The sequence below is a fragment of the Mus caroli genome, unplaced genomic scaffold (genome assembly GCF_978045245.1).
Source record: "Mus caroli unplaced genomic scaffold, Mus_caroli_1 scaffold_2, whole genome shotgun sequence".
Classification (NCBI taxonomy): domain Eukaryota; kingdom Metazoa; phylum Chordata; class Mammalia; order Rodentia; family Muridae; genus Mus; species Mus caroli.
In genome coordinates, this window is record NW_028227257.1 from 89279179 (window position 1) to 89299271 (window position 20093).

The 20093-nt window shown below is 46.6% G+C and overlaps 1 protein-coding gene across 5 annotated transcripts in view; it reads left to right on the plus strand.

Annotated features, from left to right (window-relative positions):
* Positions 1–20093, plus strand: part of Cstpp1 (centriolar satellite-associated tubulin polyglutamylase complex regulator 1) — a 165973-nt gene that overhangs the window by 145017 nt on the left and 863 nt on the right. For 3 of the 5 annotated variants that reach the window (XM_085834651.1, XM_085834653.1, XM_085834654.1), the window contains 4 exons: positions 13470–13621; positions 15199–15394; positions 15935–16044; positions 18664–18727. In XM_085834651.1, coding sequence (XP_085690777.1) covers positions 13470–13621; positions 15199–15394; positions 15935–16044; positions 18664–18727 — 522 coding nt within the window. Of the gene's footprint in view, positions 1–13469; positions 13622–15198; positions 15395–15934; positions 16045–18663; positions 18728–18955; positions 19785–20093 lie in introns of those variants that run through there. The other 2 variants (XM_085834652.1, XM_021156886.2) reach the window with 2 other exon arrangements.

Genomic DNA, 20093 nt, shown 5'->3' on the forward strand with positions numbered 1-20093 from the left:
ATGATGCACATGGAAAAGAATGCAGTCCATGGGCAGCTGTAAACCAGAGCCTGTGCATGACATGGCTTCTCCACAAGTGCCTGCTCTAAGGGCTTCAAGCATTCTAGCCAGGCCACGGGGCAGCAGGTGTGAGCTGCAAACACAGGAAGGAACTAACAAGCTCTACAGCAGGAGCCCAGTCAGAGACCCTTCTACCTCATCATTCCTTCAGACATGAGAGAGTTAGACCCTTTATCCCTGGACGGCCACCAGAGTATCTCCATCTCATCATCCCCTCAGCTAGGACGCTTTCCTGGGACCCAGGAGCATGTGCTTGGGGCCTGGGCATACGAAGCACTTGCTTGTCATGTGTGAGGCCCTGTTCAGTCTCTAGCCATGGAAAACAAAAAACAAAAAAAACAAAAAACAAAAAACAAAAAAAACAAGAGCATGTGATTGGAACCAGACTTCTGGATTTATTAGCTTGTGCTCTTAGGAAGGTTATTTCTCTGAGCCTCACTGTCCTTAATTTGTAAGGTGGCAATACTAATTGTCTGTAATGTGCTTAAAATAATGCCCTGTACAGAATAAACTTGCAATACAGTTAAAAGCAGTAGCATTAAAATTGACCTATAAGCCGGGCATGGTGGTGCACGCCTTTAATCCCAGCACTCAGGAGGCAGAGGCAGGCGGATTTCTGAGTTCGAGGCCAGCCTGGTCTACAAAGTGAGTTCGCAGACAGCTAGGGCTACACAGAAACCCTGTCTTGAAGAAAAAAATAATAATAGTAATAAATAATAACTAGATGAAACATAGTGGTGCATACCTGTCCTCCTTATGCTCAGAAGGTAAGGCAGGAGGATCAGTAGTTGAAAGGATACACAACATCTTATCTCAGACCAAAAATAGGGCTGGAGAGATGGCTCAATGGGTAAGAGCACTGACTGCTCTTCCAAAGGTCCTCAGTTCAAATCCCAGAAACCACATGGTGGCTCACAACCCACCTATAATGAGATCTGACGCCCTCTTCTGGTGCATCTGAAGACAGCTACAGTGTACTTGGACATAATAATAAATAAGTCTTTTTAAAAACCCAAAATAAAACAAGAATATATAAATAAACTAGCAAATAAATAGTTTACTGTTATGGTGTTGATATTAGTATTGTTGTTGTTATTTTGGTTTTTCTTTTTTCTTTTCTTTTTTTAAAAAAAATATTTATTTTATGTTTATATGAGTACATTGTTGCTGTCTTCAAATACAACAGAAGAGGGCATTAGATCCAATTACAGATGGTTGTGAGTCACCATGTGGTTGCTGGGAATTGAACTCATGACCTTTGGAAGAGCAGCCAGTGTTCTTAACCGCTGAGCCATCTCTCCAGCCCCTATTTTGGTTTTTCAAGACAGGATTTCTCTGTGTAGTCTTGGCTGTCCTGGAACTCACTCTGTAGTTCAGGCTGGCCTCAAATTTACAGAGATCCACCTGTCCTGCCTCCCAAGTGCTAGGATTAAAGGTGTGTATCACTATTGCCCAGCAATGTTATTATTATCATATTTTTAAAAATAAAACCTGGAGAGGCAGCTCAGCAGTTAAGAGCATTGACTGCTTTTTCAGAGGACCTGGACTCAATTCCCAGCACCTACAATGGTGACTCACAACCACCTAAAATTCCAGTTCCAGATCTGATGAACTATTCTGACCTTTGAGATGTGGTGCCCAGAAATAGATGCAGGTAAAACATCAATAATAATAATAATAATAATAATAATAATAATAAATAAGATAGGTCTTGATTTTTTTTTTATTTAAGAACAAATGAAAGTGCTTTCCAGCCTTTTTCTCCTCACAACACTCAGAAGACAATATCTAATGAAGCGTCAAGATAAGATGGCCTGGGGGCTGGTGAGATGGCTCAGTGGTTAAGAGCGACGACTGCTCTTCCGAAGGTCCCGAGTTCAAATCCCAGCAACCACATGGTGGCTCACAACTATCCGTAATGAAATCTAATGCCCTTTTCTGGAGTATCTGAGGACAGCTACAGTGTACTTACATATAATAAATAAATAAATCTTTAAAAAAAATGACCATCATTTAAAAAAAAAAAAAAAAGATAAGATGGCCTGTGGTTAGTCTTGACAAGATTTGGAAGCTTAGATTGAAAGCAGTATCCCTCTCTTGGACTAGCATCAGAATCACGTGAGGGGCCTCTTAAACCCCAGGTAGCAGCCCCACCCCCAAGTTCAAGAACTCTAGGGCAGGGCCCCAAAGATTCAAAACTTTCCCCGATGATGTGGATGGTCTGGGAACCACACTGGAGACCACTGGTTTAAAGTGTTAGCCATAGGCTCCCTCTGGCATCTTAGCCCAGAGTGGATTAAATTGCTGACATTCCCTTCTCTGATGTCATCTGAAATACTGTTTAACATCTCCCTTACCAAAGACTACACCTCTAGCCAGGGATCTGCCCAGAATAGGAAACATAGTCTTGTCATCTCTGCGTTAGGAGTAATGCACAGGGTGCTGCTCCCCAGGCTCCAAACCCACAGAAGGTCCAGTTTCAGACACAGTCATTTCTGTTCAGGAATGTCACTCTGAGCTGTGTCTGTGTCCCAGAATCACAGTATAGCCGGATGGGGAAGTGGGTGCTAGAACCACACAGCCCTGGATTCAAATGCAGGTCAATCACCAACAAGCCTGTTGGTCTTGAGTTATTTAACTTTGCCAGAGATGGTGGGTGGTTCATGCCTAGAGTTGCAATAATCTCTTAAGGAAAGAGCATTACTATGAGTTCCAGGCAAGCCCCGGCTACACAGTGAGTTCCAGGCCAGCCTGAGCTACATAGTAAGACCTTGTCTCAAAAACAATTATTTAACTTCTCTAAGCATCATCTATAAAACAGAACTAATGTTAGCCAATGTGTTGTTTTAAAGCTTTAATGAGATAATCCATGTAAAATCCATGCCGTAATGCCCCAACGAATTACCTAATTTTATATTTGATTTTAACCCAAAGGCTGAAAAATGATCAAATTATCCGATTTTTAAAATTATAATGTAGAAGCTGAGCATGGTACTACATATCTTTAATCCCAGAAATCAGGAGGCAGAGATAAGCACCTGGGTGCTGCTTGGAAATGCAGGCACAGCCATTACAGCTCAGGAACCCTTCTAACTTAATCAGCTCCAAGGGCACTGGAGACCTGAAGGTAAGATCAGAGCCTATTAGAGGGAAATGTCGGGGAACACAAGCTACAGATACAGAGGGGAGTTCCTGAGTAGGGCTCCAGTCACTCAGAAAAGAAAGCCAACAGCTGACAGATGGAACCCAGGCATGGTGGTGCGTGCCTTTGATTCTTTCACCCTGGAGGTGAAAACAAGTATTTTTTGTGAGTTTGAAGCCAGCCTAGTCTCTATAGTGAGTTCCAGGTATATATATATATATATATCTCCAGGCTACATTGTAATACCCAGAGTTCCAGGTATATATATATATATATATATATATATATATATATATATATATCCAGGCTACATTGTAATACCCAGTCTCAAGAATATTGCCTTTAATTTTAAAAATTAAATACATATGTAGCATAGTGAATGAAAAGTAGTATCTCACACCTACATTCATCCTTCAAGTATTTGCTGAGTGTCTGGTATGAAGTGGCAAATAATTCTTTTTTTTTTTTTTTTTTTTTTGAGACAGGTCTTTCTGTATAGCCTTGACTATCCTGGAACTTCCTCTGTAGACCAGGTTAGCCTCAAATTCATGGAGATCTGCTTGCCTCTACCTTCCAAATGCTGGCTTTAAAGGCATGTGCCACCACCACTTGGCTGGCAAAAGAATTGTTCCACATGCTGACAAAGCCCAAGCCCAGTAGGTAAGACAAATACAACTGTCCACCAACAAAACTCTTCCTGCATAGCTGCTGTTCACTGAGTACGCGTGCCATTCCTGCTAGGCACTGTTTTGGGTACTGCAGCTAGAGCAATGAGCAAAAGCCCTAGCCTTAGTGGGGCTGACATCCCAGAGAGGGAGGAGTCCGTCAAGGAAGCAGGAGTTCCCCAATGGCAAGTTAATCTCTGGCCACAAATGTCAAATGCCAGCTGCTGGACCAGTGCTTCTTAACCTTCCTAACGCTGTGACCCTGTAGTACTGTTCCCCATGTGTGGTGACCTCAACCATAAAGTTATCTCATTGCTACTTCATAACTGTAGTTTTTCTATTGTTGTGAACGGTAATGTAAATATCTGGTATGTAGGAGATCCAGTGTGTGGTTGAGAACCACTGTTCTGGACCAAGGAATTTATTTGTAAATATTCTATTTAACAAAAGATCCCGTCTGCAAAAGTGAGGGGCTGGGGTGTGGCCTAGTGACAGAGCATATGCTTTGCAAGGTCAATCTCCAATACCAGAGCCACTAAAAAGCTGCAGTTGGTATCATGCTTAAAGTCTTAGCCACTAGGGAGGCTATGAAAGGGACCTCACTTGAGCTTAGGAGTTTGAGTCTAGTCTGGATAAGACTCTTCTCAAAAGTAGGCAACCAAGCAAAACCTGGCCTGATGGCATAGGCCTGTAATTCTAACTACTGAGGTTAGGTCCAAGGCCTGCTGGACTAGGCAAGCATGAGCAATTTAGTGAGACTCTATCTCAAATTAAAAACTAGAAAGAGGGCAGGATGTAGCTCACAAGAGAAAAAGGACCTGGGGTCAATCCCTAGTACTGTGTTGTTGTTGTTGTTGTTGTTGGTGGTGGTGGTGGTGGTGGTGGTGGTGGTGGTTTTCTGTTTTTGTTTTTTAAGTTGATCTAGGCAGTGTAGAACACATCTTTAATTCCAGCACTGGGGAGGCACAAGCAAGCAGACCTCTGTGAATTGAAGGACAGCTTGGTCTACTTAGTGAGCTCTAGACTAGCCAGGGCCACATGGTGAGACCCTGTCTCAAAAAAGCCCTAAAAACATTTTTAAGTAATGGAAAAAGGTATTTGTCGTGTTCGCTCTAGAAGTTCCAGAACCTTTAAGTTCCAAGAATGCTTTACTTGGGTATGGTGGCAGATACACTCGGGGTTCCACTTGGGATGCTCTTGGCTAGTAGAGGATGAAAGATCAGAACTCCAAGACCAGCCTGAGCTATTTGGGATTCTGTCTCAAACAAACAACAAAAAAACATTTAAAAGTTGAATTGAAGAGAATGGGAGTTAGGCTGTTCTCTGCAGTAATCTGAGAGCTTACATACTTCTTTGAAATCAAAAGCGAATTCAGTAGTCAGCAGAGCAGTAAGTGGGGAAGGGGGGGGCGGTGCGCAAAGAATTCCAGGCGAAGTGTGCAGAGCGACTGGGCTTTACACTGGTGGTCCTGCAGAAAGATGTGTCTAGGGCGGGAGGGAGGGAGGGATGCACATTAGGTTCAGGTCTTTACCTTCCCCAAACCTGTGCAGCAGTCCACCCAAGACCTCAGGCCTCTCTGTGGTTCCAGGATTGTGAGGATGTAAGCTGTCTGCAGGGAAGCTGCAGTGTCAGGCCTGAGTCTCCAGCCCTGTGCAGGCAGGTGCCAGAACTGAAAGCCAACAGCAGGAGCAGGAACAGCAGGAACAGGAGCAGGGGCAGGGGCAGGGGCAGGGGCAGAAGGAAGGTTAATGCCAACATGGAGTCCAGAGCTGTTTTGTTTTTAACAGCAGATGGCCTAGAACCGTGCTCAAGAGTCAGAAGGGCCCGTATCTGAGTAAGACTCCTTAGCTTCCAGCTTGTGATCTCCGTTAACTTGTGATGCTCCTGGGAACCTCTATGGCCTTGTAAATGTGCTCACTCAACTTATCTCATAGAACTGGCAAGAGGAGAGATGGCTTATCAGGTAGAAGCATTTCCACTAAGAGTGACCCCTGAGACCCATCCCTGGGACCCACACAGTAGAAGGAAAGAGCCGGTTCCTTTAACTTGTCCTCTGACCTCCACAAATGATGGGCATGAGTATTTGTCCATATAGTCAAATAAGTAAATATAAACTTTAATTTAGAAGATATGAAATGGATATTAAGCATTACTGTTGTTATTAATATTGCTCTGGGTCAAATTTGTCGGGCTCTACTGGGTGAATGGGATTTGGGGTGCCCTGAAGGTACTGATTACCACTGAAGGAAAACTGTGTTCTACATGTCCTGTGCTGTTTGAGGTCCTGGACTGGGGCAGCACATTTCCTACCCAGGCCAGGACGGAGGGGGGGGGGATGTGAGGGGGGCCCATCCCCTACATGGTTTTATCACTGTCCTGATCTCACGACAGTGTTAGCACAAACCAACTTGGGGACATGCTTCAACTGTCCCAATAAAGGACACTAGTCATGTGGCCTCTCCACAGAAGTTCAGTCATGCAAAGTGACTAAGGGCTAGCTCCCCCAAAAGTGGGCTAGAATCGAAATAGCCAGCTTCTGGCAGGCAGCCTCAGGCAGGCAGCCTCGGGCAGGCAGCCTCAGCTGGCTTGGGAGCTGGAGGCACTCTCTCCCACTGAGCTGCTTCCTTTGCCTTAACCAGAGACCTCACACTCTGTGGAGGCCTGAGACCCTGGACAAGGGCATCCTCGTGTTACATCCCTAGGCTTTGCTAGAGGCACCCGCTCATGTGAGGAAACTCAGACACAGATAGAACTGAGGCCAGTTGTAGGACCACTGCAACTTGATCCCAAAGCCTTCAAACCCAGAATTTCAGGAAAGGGGGCCCAGTTCCTGCCACTAGACCAGGGGTGCACGGGAGGCCGGCCTGTTGAGCTTGGCCTGGAAGCTGCCTTGGCTCCCTCTCACCCCCCGGCAGCCAGCTTGTCCCAGCTGTTGGAAGTTAACAAGGAAGAGAGCAGCCAACCCCCTGGGACTAGCTCGGACCCTGCCAACTCCACTTTCTTCGTCCCAGTTGCTGGCCCCGGACTCCACCCTCCACATGGTTTTGCTCAGAGCCAGCCTGAACTAGAGTACCCGTATTTCTCCCCAGAGGCCGTCTCTAGCCCAGAGAGGCATTGCTTGTGAGGATCCCGCCATGATCCAATAGATTTGTACAGACTCTTGTTGGCAGCAGTTCCTTGCTGGCTCCACTTCAAAGCCAGGGTGGCCAGGCCCCTCCAGGTGTCAGAAGCAGCTGGCATGTTAGCAAAAGGTCTCTGGCAGGAAGGGGTGCTGTGCCAACTGCTCTCCACTGGAAAACAGCACATGTGGACAACCTTGTCTCAAGGAAGGCTCTGGAGACCTCTGGGGGGATGAATTTGAGTTCAAGATAAAGGAGTTACCTGGGGGATGACTGACCTCAGGTTGTCCCTGTCTTGGAAGACAAAGGCAGGGCCATGGCTTCCTGCCTGCCTTTCCCTGGTTCTGCTGCAGTTCAGAGCACCCAAGCTTTCATGGATCAGAGCATTTGTTTGGAGATAGGCAATACTGCATGTGGTGTTTGTGTCTGTTTTGTTTTGCCTTGACTTGATTTGTTTGGTTTGAAGTAGACTCAATATGTAGATGAGGCTGGCCTTGAACTAATGACCCTATGGCCTCAGCCTTTAGAGTGCTGTAACTACAGACACATGACACTACATTTGGCTATATGTTGTGGGTTTTGTTTTTTATTTAGTTAGTTGTTTTAATTTTATTTGTTTTATTTTAGGTGGATGAGTGTTTTGCCTACACGTACGTATATGTGCCACATGCTTACGTGGTGACAGTAGAAGTCAGAAGAGGGTAATGGATCCCCTGAAACTGGAGTTACAGATGGTTGTGAGCCACCATGTGGGTGCTGGGAACCAAACCCAGGCCCTTCTGTAAGAGCAATGCATGCTCCTAACCAGTAAGATATCTTTCTAATCTCTTAATTTTAAAAAGAAAAAGTATCTTTTAAAATTAATGGCTAGAGCCGGGCATGGTGGCACACGCCTTTAATCCCAGCACTTGGGAGGCAGAGGCAGGCGAATTTCTGAGTTCGAGGCCAGCCTGGTCTACAGAGTGAGTTCCAGGACAGCCAGGGCTATACAGAGAAACCCTATCTCAAAAAAAAAAAAAAAAAAAAAAAAAAAAAAAAATTAATGGCTAAAGAGATGGCTCAGCAGTTAAAAGCACATACTGTTTTTGCAGAGGACCAAGTTCAGTTCTCAGAACCCACATCATATTGTTAATAACTGACATGTGACTCCCGCTCCAAGGAATCTGATGCCCCCGCCATCCCCCTACCCCCCCCCCCTCACACACACACACTTAAATGCTGGAGTGGCAGCATGCCGTCTGTGGTGCACATGTGACAGAGAACAGCCTGTGACATGTCGGGCACCTCCTTCCATCATGTACATCTGGGTTACTGAACTCGAGTCCTCAGGCCCCGTAGCAGGTGCCTTTAACCAGTGCGGTATCACCCGTATATGGTATTTTTAAAGATCTGAGCACCTTCCCATCAGTCCTCTGGACAGCCAGGATTTCTCTCCAGTTCTAGTAAGAAAAGCCAACATTACATCCATGGTTGGGACAAGTGACACTCTGACAGGGCCAGAAGCAGCTCTTGAGGAAATACAAGCTTCCTAACTTTTGGGCTCCCTCCTACACAAGTCAGCCACAGACCCAGCTTGGAATTAAAAACCTCCCAGTACCCAGTTTTAGGTGCACTGATGTCCTCAGAGGCAGTCCTATGAGAACTGAATCTGACCTTGACTTCCTCCTAGCTTCTCAACCAAGACAACAGAGCTAAATGCAGCCACTCATCCACGTACATATCATTCTGACCTGCTTCTCCAGGCTCTACTCTCTTCCTAATTGGACTTTCCAGGGCTGAATGTAGTACTCTGGCCAGGGGCAAAGAGTATGGTAATAAATATGGCCTTTCTCCTTGTTCATTCATCCCTTCTATTCAACTGCATTTCCTGAGTGAGTGCCTTAACTGTGGCAGGAGCCATGCTGGAACCCAGAGTCAAATAAGCAGGAAAGAAAGGTGTTATCTGGCAGATCTTCCAGCCCAAGGGCAAAGATCCCCTTAGACCAGCTGCTGATGCACTACTGTCTCACATCTCCATGTCTCTCTTCCTACCTCCTGCCTGCTTACTCTATTCTATACCTCCAGGGGAAGTGCAGAGGAGAACAGCCTCCCTAGCCTGGTGGGTTTGTGGCATCCAGTGCCACTGCTGGCAATAGAGAAAGCCTCTCACCTTTCCCATGTGCTGCTGTCACCCAGCGTCATGTCCCTGTACCTGTCTGCCTCCATCATGTCCCTGTACCTGTCTGCCTCCATCATTTGCTCACAGGCATTTCTGACCACATCTCAGTCCCAGCCAAGTAAACAGCAGGAACAAAAAGCCAAGCGCGCAGGGGGCTGGGGAGACTCTCAGGCTCAGCGGTTAAGAGCACTGACTGCTGCCAGATGGTGGTGGCAGCCTTTAATCCCAACACTTGAGAGGCAGAGGCAGGAGGATTTCTGAGTTTGAGGCCAGCCTGGTCTACAGAGTGAGTTCCAGGACAGCCAGAGCTACACAAAGAAACCCTGTCTCAAAAAACCAAAAAAAAAAAAAAAAAAAGAGCACTGACTGCTCCTGAGTTCAGTTCCCAGCCATCACATGGTGGCTCACAACCACCCATAATGGGATCTGATGCCCTCTTCTGGTGCATCTGAGGACAGCTACAGTGTACTTACATATAACAATAAATAAATAAATCTAAAAAAAACCCACAAGCGCAGCAGGCTACCCTGCCCCCATTGAGGCGTCTTACTTACTCTGCCGTCTTCAGAGTTTCTCTCCTCAGCAGGGCCCATGTCTTCTCCTAGGCATCATGGCCACCCTCAAGTCTCTCATTTGTCCAAAGGAAGGATCAAGAACTGTTTCTGGCACAAGTATGACCACTAACTCAAATGTAAGCCTAATTCTTGGAACCCCAGAAGTACTGACAACAGACTGCAAAAAAAGATTCAAGGCTCAGATCTTCGTGCCCAGTACCGATTCAGTGAGCAACAGGCAGACAAGCTCATACTCACAGTGGCTTTGCCCCTGACTAGGTGAGGTGAGTGACAGGCGCACATTCCTCTTGGCCACAAATTCTACTGTGCTAAAACTCTCTGAGGTGTTTCTTCCTAGAACAGCAAAACCACCCTAGAAAGAGCAGCAAATTCCTGGAGTAGATAAGAACTGTTATCTTCCTGGCCATCGGGTTGACAGTCCAGCAGCTTGCTGCACAGCGGGGTAGGAGTGGTTACTGCATACAGCATGTGTGCAGACTTGATTTGTACTTTAGCAAAACCTGAAACCAAATGCAACAGAAGGAGACAAACGTTCTAATTAAGATGGCCTCCCTCGGGCCAGTGGGATGACTATGATTAGAAGTGTTTGGGCTTTTCTAGAAGACACAACTTTGGTTCTCAGCACCCACAGCTCACAAGTGCCATAACGCCAAGGCCTCTGGCCTGCAGACACCTCACCTGTACTTACGTGCACATACCGACACATAGACACACGCCTAAAATTAAAATAAATCTTTAAAAAAAAAAAAAAAAAGCCTGACAGAAAGCTGGAAGCCGTTCTGAGGTGGGGACCCAGTATATTGTTTTGCCCAGAAAGGGTTAGAGAGGTCATTTTCCTAACATTCTAGAGAAGTGCGCGCAGGATTTTCTTGGTGCCTCAGAGAAGCAGAATGCACCTCAGGAGCATGGGTGGGGGGCACAGTTGTGGTGATAACTGCATGGTGTTTTCAGTAGACTAAAACACTGTCTTAAATACTTAATGAGCCAGGCAGTGGTGGTGCACACATTTAATCCCAGCACTTGGGAGGCAGAGGCAGGCAGATTTCTGAGTTTGAGGCCAGCCTGGTCTAAAGAGTGAGTTTCAGGATAGCCTGGGCTATACAGAGAAACCCTGTCTCGAAGAAAGAAAAAAAAAAAATCAAAACCTTAATGGGTTGGCTTTATGGTATTTTAATTACATCACAATATAATGATCAATAAAGATACAAACCAACTATGAGCATCAGCACGAGCCCTAGGTTCTACGTTAGTGATAGACGCATTTGTCATCTTTGAAAGCTTCAAGGCTTTGACCAAGATTTCCCGAGGGTGAGGCCCCCGCCCAGCAGTCTCCTGTGCCATTTGCTTTTGGCTGCTAGGGGGCTTGGCCATTCCAGGGGTAGAGCAGGAAGGACAGGCATCTCCTCTCTCTCCTCCCAAGGCATCCCTTTCTCCCTGGGTGTTCCTGTGGAGTGCCCTCTCCCTCTGCAGTGCATCTTCACTAGCCCCAGACCCCTCCCTTGTCTCTACTGCCTACCCAGTCAGATGTCTGAAGTGAATCCACTCAGTGCTCTCGCTCTCTCTCCTTTCTGTCTCTCTCATTTTGTTTTGTATTAATTTGTTTTGGGGTTTGTATGTTTTTCCCTTGGATATGAGAACTCAGGGGACTGGACCACCAACCAAATAATACACATGAAGGGACCCATGGCTCCAACCGCATATGTGGCAGAGGATGGCCTTGTTGGACATCAGTGCAAGGAGAGGCCCTTGGGCCTGAGGGTTTTCGATGCCCCAGTGTAGGGAAATGCCAGGGTAGGAAGGTGGGAGTGGGTGGGTGGGAGTGGGAGCACCCTCATAGAGGCAGAGGAGGGGGGAATAGGATAGGGAGCTCCCAGAGGGGAGACCTGGAAAGTGGATAATATCTGAAGTTTAAATAAACAAAATATCCAATAAAAGGGAAAAAATTTTTAAAAATGAGAAGATAATCTTTGAACACTGGAGCTGCAGTTAGTCTCTCAGCTGTTGACAGAGGGACGTGAGCACCCTCTTGTGGCCCTTGCAGTATTGCTGCTTCCCACTTTGACCTCAATTTTTTCCAGCGGGATAGCAGAGGGCTGCTTTCCTTCTTCTCAAGAGACAAAGAAGCAGTTAAAGCTCTAAGATATATATGGCTAAGAATATAAATTAGAATCTAGTTTATACGCTAATGCTAGTGTTTCTATTGTGTATTTGTTGTTGCTTATTTTTAGAAAGGGTCTCTCTAAATAGCTCTAGTTGTCTTGGAACTCTCTATATAAACCAGGCTGGCACTGGCTTTAAACTCACAGAGCTCTGTCTACCTGCCTCTGCCTCCCCGTGCTGGGATATAAGGCATGCACTTGACTTCTTTCTTCATCTTTTGTTTTGTTTGTTTTTGGGTTTTTTTTTTTGTTTGTTTTTTGTTTTTTTGTTTTTTTCTTTTTCGAGACAGGGTTTCTCTGTGTAGCCCTAGCTGTCCTGGAACTCACTCTGTTGACCAGGCTGGCCTCGAACTCGGAAATCCGCCTGCCTCTGCCTCCCGAGTGCTGGGATTAAAGGCGTGCACCACCACGACCGGCTTGCTTTCTTCTTTAAAAAGAAATAGTGCGGCCTAATGGAAGCACACAGCCTTTGAAGTCATACAGACTCACAAGTTGACTCCTTTAGGATCAAAAACCCCTCATGTGCAAAAGTAAGGAGCCAGTCCCAACTTTTACGGTGCTATCAGTAAAATGTAATGAAGGTAGCTAAATGCTAGATGCAGTGCCCACTGTGGAGCAAGGTGCTCAGTAAATGGTACCTGTCACTCCTATTGTTATTACAGCTACCTAGGACCCTCTTTCTGTCTTTGAGAATATATCTGAAACCCTGACCCTTCTGGTTCAAGTAAGTAGAGATTTTAGAAAAATAGTCCAAAGCAAAAGAAAACAGTTTAAAATGTAAAAAGGAAAGAAAAAGCCAGAAGGGCCCTGTCAGAAACAGACTAGAGGCCCAGCTTCACTCCAGTAGAGGAGTTTGGCGCTCTGCCTGGCACACGGCTGGAGCCCAGCAAGTGCTAACTTCCTTCTCTTCCTGTCCCCTTCAGCTACATCCCTGAGCAGAGTATGAATTTGGCCTTAGTGTGATCTCTTTAACAACAACAGTTTCTCCTGAAGAGTGCTCAGTGGGGAGAGCAGAGGCAGGTGCCTTCAGTGACTGTCAGTTTCACTAGATGATGTGTATTCTCTGGGCAGAACTGTCCACTCCCCACCTCCCGCTCCCAGTCTGCCTTCTGTGTCCCAGAGTAGAGATGCCTGTTGCTGTTCTGGCCATTTGGTGGCTTATTAAATCTCAGCACCCCTTGCCAAGACCCCTTCAAACCTCTTGGCTGTTCTTTTTGCCTTTTCTGATCAGTGGTATTTATTCAGAACTAACTGGTGCTCACTGCAGAATGAAAGCATTTACTGCTTTAAGTATATGAAAGGAAATCTTGGCTGCATTACAATTGCACCCTCTCTTTGCTGCCTCCACTCTACTCTGCCCATGCTCCTTTGACTGGTGCCACTGAGACTGACCTGGGAGCCTGCCCTTGGAGCAGTATGCTCAGTGCCGTTCAGTGGCAGAGCTGGATTGGTAGGGGTGAAGTGACTAGAGGAGGTTGCTTTAGGACCCTTTCCCCAAATATGCTGCAGCCCCAAGGGAGCCTGGAGGCCTGGAAACAACTTGTTGATGAATAATGTTTCTCTGTCCGTCTGGCTTTCTCTCTCCTCTCAGGCACACACGTGTAACATACACATGTAACATAGGCTGTCTCTCGGGTCCTCTCCCTCTCTCCCCCAGGATTGTGCTCATGGATGATGCCATGGACTGCCTGATGTCTTTTTCAGATTTCCTTTTCGCCTTCCAGATCCAGTTTTATTACTCAGGTGAGAATGTTCCAGGCCCCGTGTGGCTTTTGTTGGGGCCCATGTTTCCCTTTCTCATTCTGTTGTCTTTTCCATCTGTGTGCCTGGCACATGCAGTTCCCATCCCCACTTCCTTTAGAGGTATGCTTCATCATGACCCACTAACAGGATATCTGATTTGCACTGGTGGTCACAAGATGCAGTCTGCCGAGGCTACTGAGGATACTGAAAAAACACGCTGCTTCCAGTCAGCAGCACAAAAAGACCTTAAGTGATAGCAGCAGCACGGACACGAATAGCACTCACTACATCCCTGCTGCCACACTGAGGACTTCAGTCTGTTCACTAGTCCAAAGAGATAAGCTTAGAGAGGTTAGAACCCAGACCTGGGCTTTTAGCCACTCCCTTGGTCCTGGATCACCAGTGGCCTGGTTTTTTGTTTTGTTTTGTTTTAACCATACTCATATCTTTTAATAAACACACAGTAAACCAGACACAATGGTACATGATTGTAATCAAAGACACACACACACACACACACGCTATCTCACACTTCCATTCTGCTCCCCAGTTCATTCCAGTTGCACCTTTAAGCCCCTTCTGACTTAATGGAATAAAAACAGATGAATAAATATATATGTATGCACCTCAAATGTGAGGGAGTACAAATTAAAAATTGTTACATCTATAAAGAAAGGCATATAGAACGCTATCTCTAGACCTTGGAGATCACCTTCTTGCTAACCAGTCCTGCAGTCAGCGTTGGCTGCACTCAGGTGCCACATTATGTTTACTTGATGGCAGCCCAAGGGCTGTTCAGATGGGGGCTAAACCTGGGGTCACACCACCTGTGCCTAGCAGCATCAGCATCTATATCTCATTTCTCTGAAGTCCTTAGACCTTAGGAAAAGAGCAGCCATGTTTGGGCGTATTCCCCACCTCTCATACAGGGTTATGAGCAGGCAATAAGTCACTGTTTACCAACAACAGCATGCCTACAAAGCTGGGAAAACAAATTCACCTTCCAATGATTAATAAATTAGCATTTGTAAGGTTCTTTCCTCTTCAATGATATTTTTTATTTTCTTTCAAGTTATATTGATTACACTGAAAGAGGCCTAGCCTGGGCAGAAACAGGATACTCTCTGTAGCCTCCAGCACACTTTCATGAAGCAGATGGCCTCATGAAGTGGGGCTAGCCAGTGAGAATGTCCATGTGTTCTCTTAAAAACAAAAACCTTATAGCCTGTAACATGCACCAGCATAGTACTAGGCACTGGGACAGGAGACAACATCAGGTCATGACCCTCACCATTGTTCAAGGATCTTACATTCCAGCAAGGAAACAGATAAATAATTACATAGCAAACCTGTCACTGAGTAGGGTGCTCTGCAAGTCTTCAGGGGGTCCCTATCTAGGCCAGGAACTGTCACAGATGAAAGCCCAAGGGAGTGTCATGAGGGCAGTGGTCACTCCAGGTATTTTGTCATCTACACTGAAGCTGGACAGACTGAGACACAGAGAAGGGAAGACATGGTGAAGAGATGAAATACAACCTCCTTGCCTAAACTGTTCCTTCCTATTCTGATGGTACCAGAATTCCTGGAGAGTGTGGCTGCCATCTATCAGGACTTGCTGTCTGGGAAAAACCCCAATACAGTGATTGTCCCAACATCATCCAGTGGGCAACACCGCCAACGACCTGCCTTGGGTGATGCCGGTATGCTGGACGGAGTGGAAGCATCACTGTTCTATCAGCGCCTGGAAAACCTGTGTGACCGGCACAAGTACAGGTGGGCATGGGCAGAGGCCCCACCTCAGCCCTGGAGATCAGGTTGCTGCTGAGAACAAGTCTCTAGCAGAATATTTTGATTGGTTCAGTGTTTCTATGCCCCAGGATGGTCATCATTTAAAAACATACCCACGTGTGCCCAAAGCACACCCAGGACAGACTAGCTCAAGTATCTGGCTTACTAAGGGAAGACTAGCTTTGGCTATTTGAAACAGAAACATTCACAGAAAGGGAAGGTTAAACTGTCCTGTATAGGACAAAGGCCCTTGAGGGACATAGCCTCCAGGCAAGAAGCTAACAGTAGCAGTGTCCTCTTCCCCACTCTTGTATGTTCCCTGTACAAAAGATAGTTATGGGTTGGGATGTGGCAGAGCACATGTTCCATTTCTAATTCTACCAGCTGAACAGCAGTAAGCATACCAGCCCTCTGTGTCTGCAGTCTGGACCTGCTCCTGCAGGGCCTCCCAGCTTTGACGTCCTGCAGGTGTGGATGAAAAGATAGCACTTAGATTAAATCTGCCCTCCGAATTCTCCCTTTTAGCTGTCCACCACCAGCGCTTGTCAAAGAGATCCTGAGCAATGTCCAGAGGCTGACTTTCTATGGATTCCTTGTGGCCCTCTCAAAGCATCATGGGATCAACCAAGCCCTGGGTAAGCAGAGCTCACTGTGATCACCTGTGCTCCTCCTAACAACACAGGCAATAGCTGGCCTGTCTGCATGGCCCTACAGGAGTAGGATGACAGTCTCTGATTCCTCCAGCCGAGAAACTGCAGTGTGCATAATCTGCCTGTGCCTAGGAGGTCCCTTACATCCCCACGTGACTGCTGTGACTGACAGCCTGCTGCCCTGCCCCAACATGAATGAGTTCCCTGGCATAGGCCTGCCCAGCCCCTCCCTACAGAATCCCTGGTTCTATTCTAGGGAGTGGCCTGCAGGTTGGGCAGATACAAAGTTATTTACCCATTGACTCTGGAGATTATATATCAAAGCAACCTGGATCCCATCTAGAAACAGGTCAAGGTGTGTCTGGGAGGTGTTTTTTTCCCAGCTGGGGGGCAGGGGAAGAAATCTGATAAACCTGAAAAACAGGAAAAAAAAAAGGTGGAGACTGGCCATTTTACTACCTATCATTTCTATTCTCACTGGCTGGCCTCCTCCACCCACTGTACCCCTCCTGCTACACCCCTCCCACATGCACAACCACTCCTCTCCCAGTTAGGGACCAGCAGGCTACTCTTGCTCTGACAGCTTTATGATTTTTGTTGTTTTGAGGCAAGGTCTCATTGTATATATAGCTCTGTGTAGCCTGGAGTGTACTAAGTACACCAGGCTAGCCACCTGCCTCTGCCTCCAAGTGAGTGGTGGGATTAAAGACATTATTAGTAAGTTTTTTGGTTTTGTTTTATGGGTTTTTTTTTGTTTTATTTTGTTTTTCTTCGATTTTCTGAAACAGGGTTTCTCTGTGTAGCCCTGGCTGTCCTGGAACTCACTTTGTAGTCTAGGCTGGCCTTGAACTCAGAAATCCTCCTGCCTCTGCCTCCCAAGTGCTGGGATCAAAGGCGTGCACCACCACTGCCTGGCTTGTGTTAGTAACCTTTAAGCACTTACTATTATGTCTTTGCTCGAGAGACTCTCCTGTGTGATTAGATCCAGGTTCCTGAGCCTCCCCTCTGTGCCAGTTTAGGGAATGGCATCGAGGGAAGGGCAGCTAATGAACATCTGCTACATGCCTCACACAGTTGGCCAGAAGCTGTTCTGGAACCTTTATGCTTATTTCTGTATACACACTTCAGCCAGAGTTCTAGAGGAGACAGGCGAGCTAAGTAGTCAATCAGAAGCCTGGTTACTAGCAATGATCACAGCCCATGTTAACTGCATCCCCTCTGTTCAGGCAGTGCTGCAGCACACCTTTAATACCAGCACTGGGGAGGCAGAGGCAGAGGAAGGCAGATCTCTGTGAATCTGTGAGGCCAGCTTGGTCTACAGAGTTTCAGGATAGCCAAGAATACTGTTTCAAAAAGGGAGGGAGGGAGGGAGGGAGGGAGGGAGGGAGGGAGGAAGGAAGGAAGGAAGGAAGGAAGGAAGGAAGGAAGGAAGGAAAAAAAACAGAAAAGGAAAGAACCTTCTGAGGGGAATTAAAAGGAGCCTTGTGCAATGTTTCCTACATCCTGATTAGTGACAGAGGCAGCATGTGTTAGAAATAGGAACTTGGAAATACCCTGGTTCAGTTTGTGGAAGACTGGGGTATTCCTGAAACACCCCACAAGATTATAAGATGAATCACCTGATGCCTCTTAGAATCAGTGCTGGACACTTTTGAGTCTTTCTGAAGCCCAGCACACTGACTGTCCAGTCTAGGGACTAAACTACCATTAAGCCCTGATCTTTCAACAATTTACTGGCAACAATTTTCCTCTCTGAAAATTTCAATCGCTCAAGAAATGTCAATTGTATTTATCCCCAGCAACCAACAAAAAAAGAAAACAGAAAAGAATCTAATTAATTTGTAAAAGAGCAAAAAGAAAAAAAATTTAAGTGGAGAAGCATTCAAGACTCTTCATACACTTCCCAATAGAATCAGCAAACTATGCCCTCATGGCTAAGGAACCAACCCAGACAGATGTTAGTATAAGTCATCAGGGTGGGACTGCTTTCCTCCCCTCCAAAACATAGCCCTGACCTAGGGACATACAATTGGCTATTTTCTTTTTTTTTTTTTTTTTTTTAAAGATTTATTTATTTATTATATGTAAGTACACTGTAGCTGTCTTCAGACACTCCAGAAGAGGGCGCCAGATCTCATTACGGATGGTTGTGAGCCACCATGTGGTTGCTGGGATTTGAACTCTGGACCTTCGGAAGAGCAGTCGGGTGCTCTTACCCACTGAGCCATCTCACCAGCCCAATTGGCTATTTTCTACCCCTGGAGTTACCTTAGGCCATTACCATCCAGCATAGCACCGGGGCCTCAAGAACTAGATACTCCCAGTACTGGTCACAAGAACTAGACACACCCAGTGCTGGTCACAGACCCACCTCCAGTCTTGGAAGATGATTGATCACCTGGTTGTAATCTCCTTAGCTGTCACTCTTGTCCCAAATGAGGAAGGGAAAATAGCTAGACTCACTACATCTATAAAGTGGTACTCAAGATTTCTTGTTCCACATAAACTAACTTTCCCTGGCCAACCAGTTGTCAGACTATCTGCTTCCTGGTTGAAGGGCCCTCCTGTCGTTTTATGACTTCACCCCAAATACCTGTCTTCTAGGAGCTTTGCCTGACAAAGGAGACCTGATGCATGACCCAGCCATGGATGAAGAGCTGGAACGGCTGTAAGTGTCAAGTGGGAAGATGCTGCCCTCTTGCGGAAGCCAAATCTGTCAGATGTGGCTGTGCCCCACTGTAGGTGACACAGCACTGGTCAGGGAAAGGCTTGGGGCCAGGAGAGGAGAGGCACCATAAGTCCTTGGGGCTCTGCCCAAGTCTAAGAGTAAGTAGAGGGCCTGATCTCTGAACAGGAGACTCATCACATCACCCTCTGGGCTTCTTTCCTTCCTCAGGCTGGTCCAGGTCCCAGGCCTGGTCAACTCCATCACTGCCACTTCTGAGGCCAGCTGCCTGCCTTCCCGAACCCCTCCCCGGGTTGGTTCCCCATGGAAGCCCCTCCATCGCTCCCGCAAATTGGATGCAGAGAGCGATGGCTCCACTGAAGAGACAGATGAGTCTGAGACTTGAATCTGAAGGGTCCCATCTGTGGCCTGTACCTTGTTCCCACACTGCTTTTGCTGCCCTCACCAGACTTCTCCAGCATCATTGTGCCACCCTCTGCTGAAGTGAAGGGTGAATAATAACAGCCCTAATAAGACCAGCCCAGTTCAGTGATCCTCAAAATCCCCTAACTCATGCTCTCAGCAACCCACTGGGCCCTAAGCTGACATACTGTCCCAAGGCCATCTCAGAGAAGGGTCTGCTTTAGTCTTCTGTTGGCAGGGCTGCTTATGCTTTAAGTAGTGTCATCTCAGCCAGTCCATGATCTTCCTAGTAACAACGGCATTTATAAGGGAAACATGAATTAGTCATGCAGGGTCTTCCTGGTGGAGGGGTTCCTGAGAGCATGTGCTGGGAAGACCTATCAACTGGCCTGCTGGAGATCACCACTAGCTGGAGTAAGAGGGAGGATGGGCAAGAATTTCACTTTCAAAATATACTTCAAGTTTGTATGGAACAGTCAAATCTGTGAAATGAATAAAGTCCCTTGTGTCTGGTAAGCAATGAGTCTAAAGCCAGTAGGCTCCAGGGAGGGAAGGGAAAGTGGAACTTGGGGGCCATCCAGGATGGACACCTGCCTCAACTGACAGAGGACCTGGCCTCCTACAGATGAGGACAGCCATTCAAAGCAGGTGTTCTGAATATGGCCTGAGTGGTCAGGTTCTCCACCTAAGAGATCCTGGCCACAAGAACTAGATAGAGCTGCACAGCCTTTTCCACAGTTCCATTAGATATTTGTGAAGACCAGGCCCCAGGTTAGGGCAGTGGTGCCCATCTGCACAAAGCAGGCTTAAGGTTTTGGAGCAGAGACTGGAAAAGGTCAGAGGTGAGCCTCATCTTTCTTGAATGAGGTAGGTCTCCGCAAAGTAAAATTCACTAAGAAGTCATGACTGCCTGCTCCAAGTAAGGCCGATGTTAACATTCACTGGA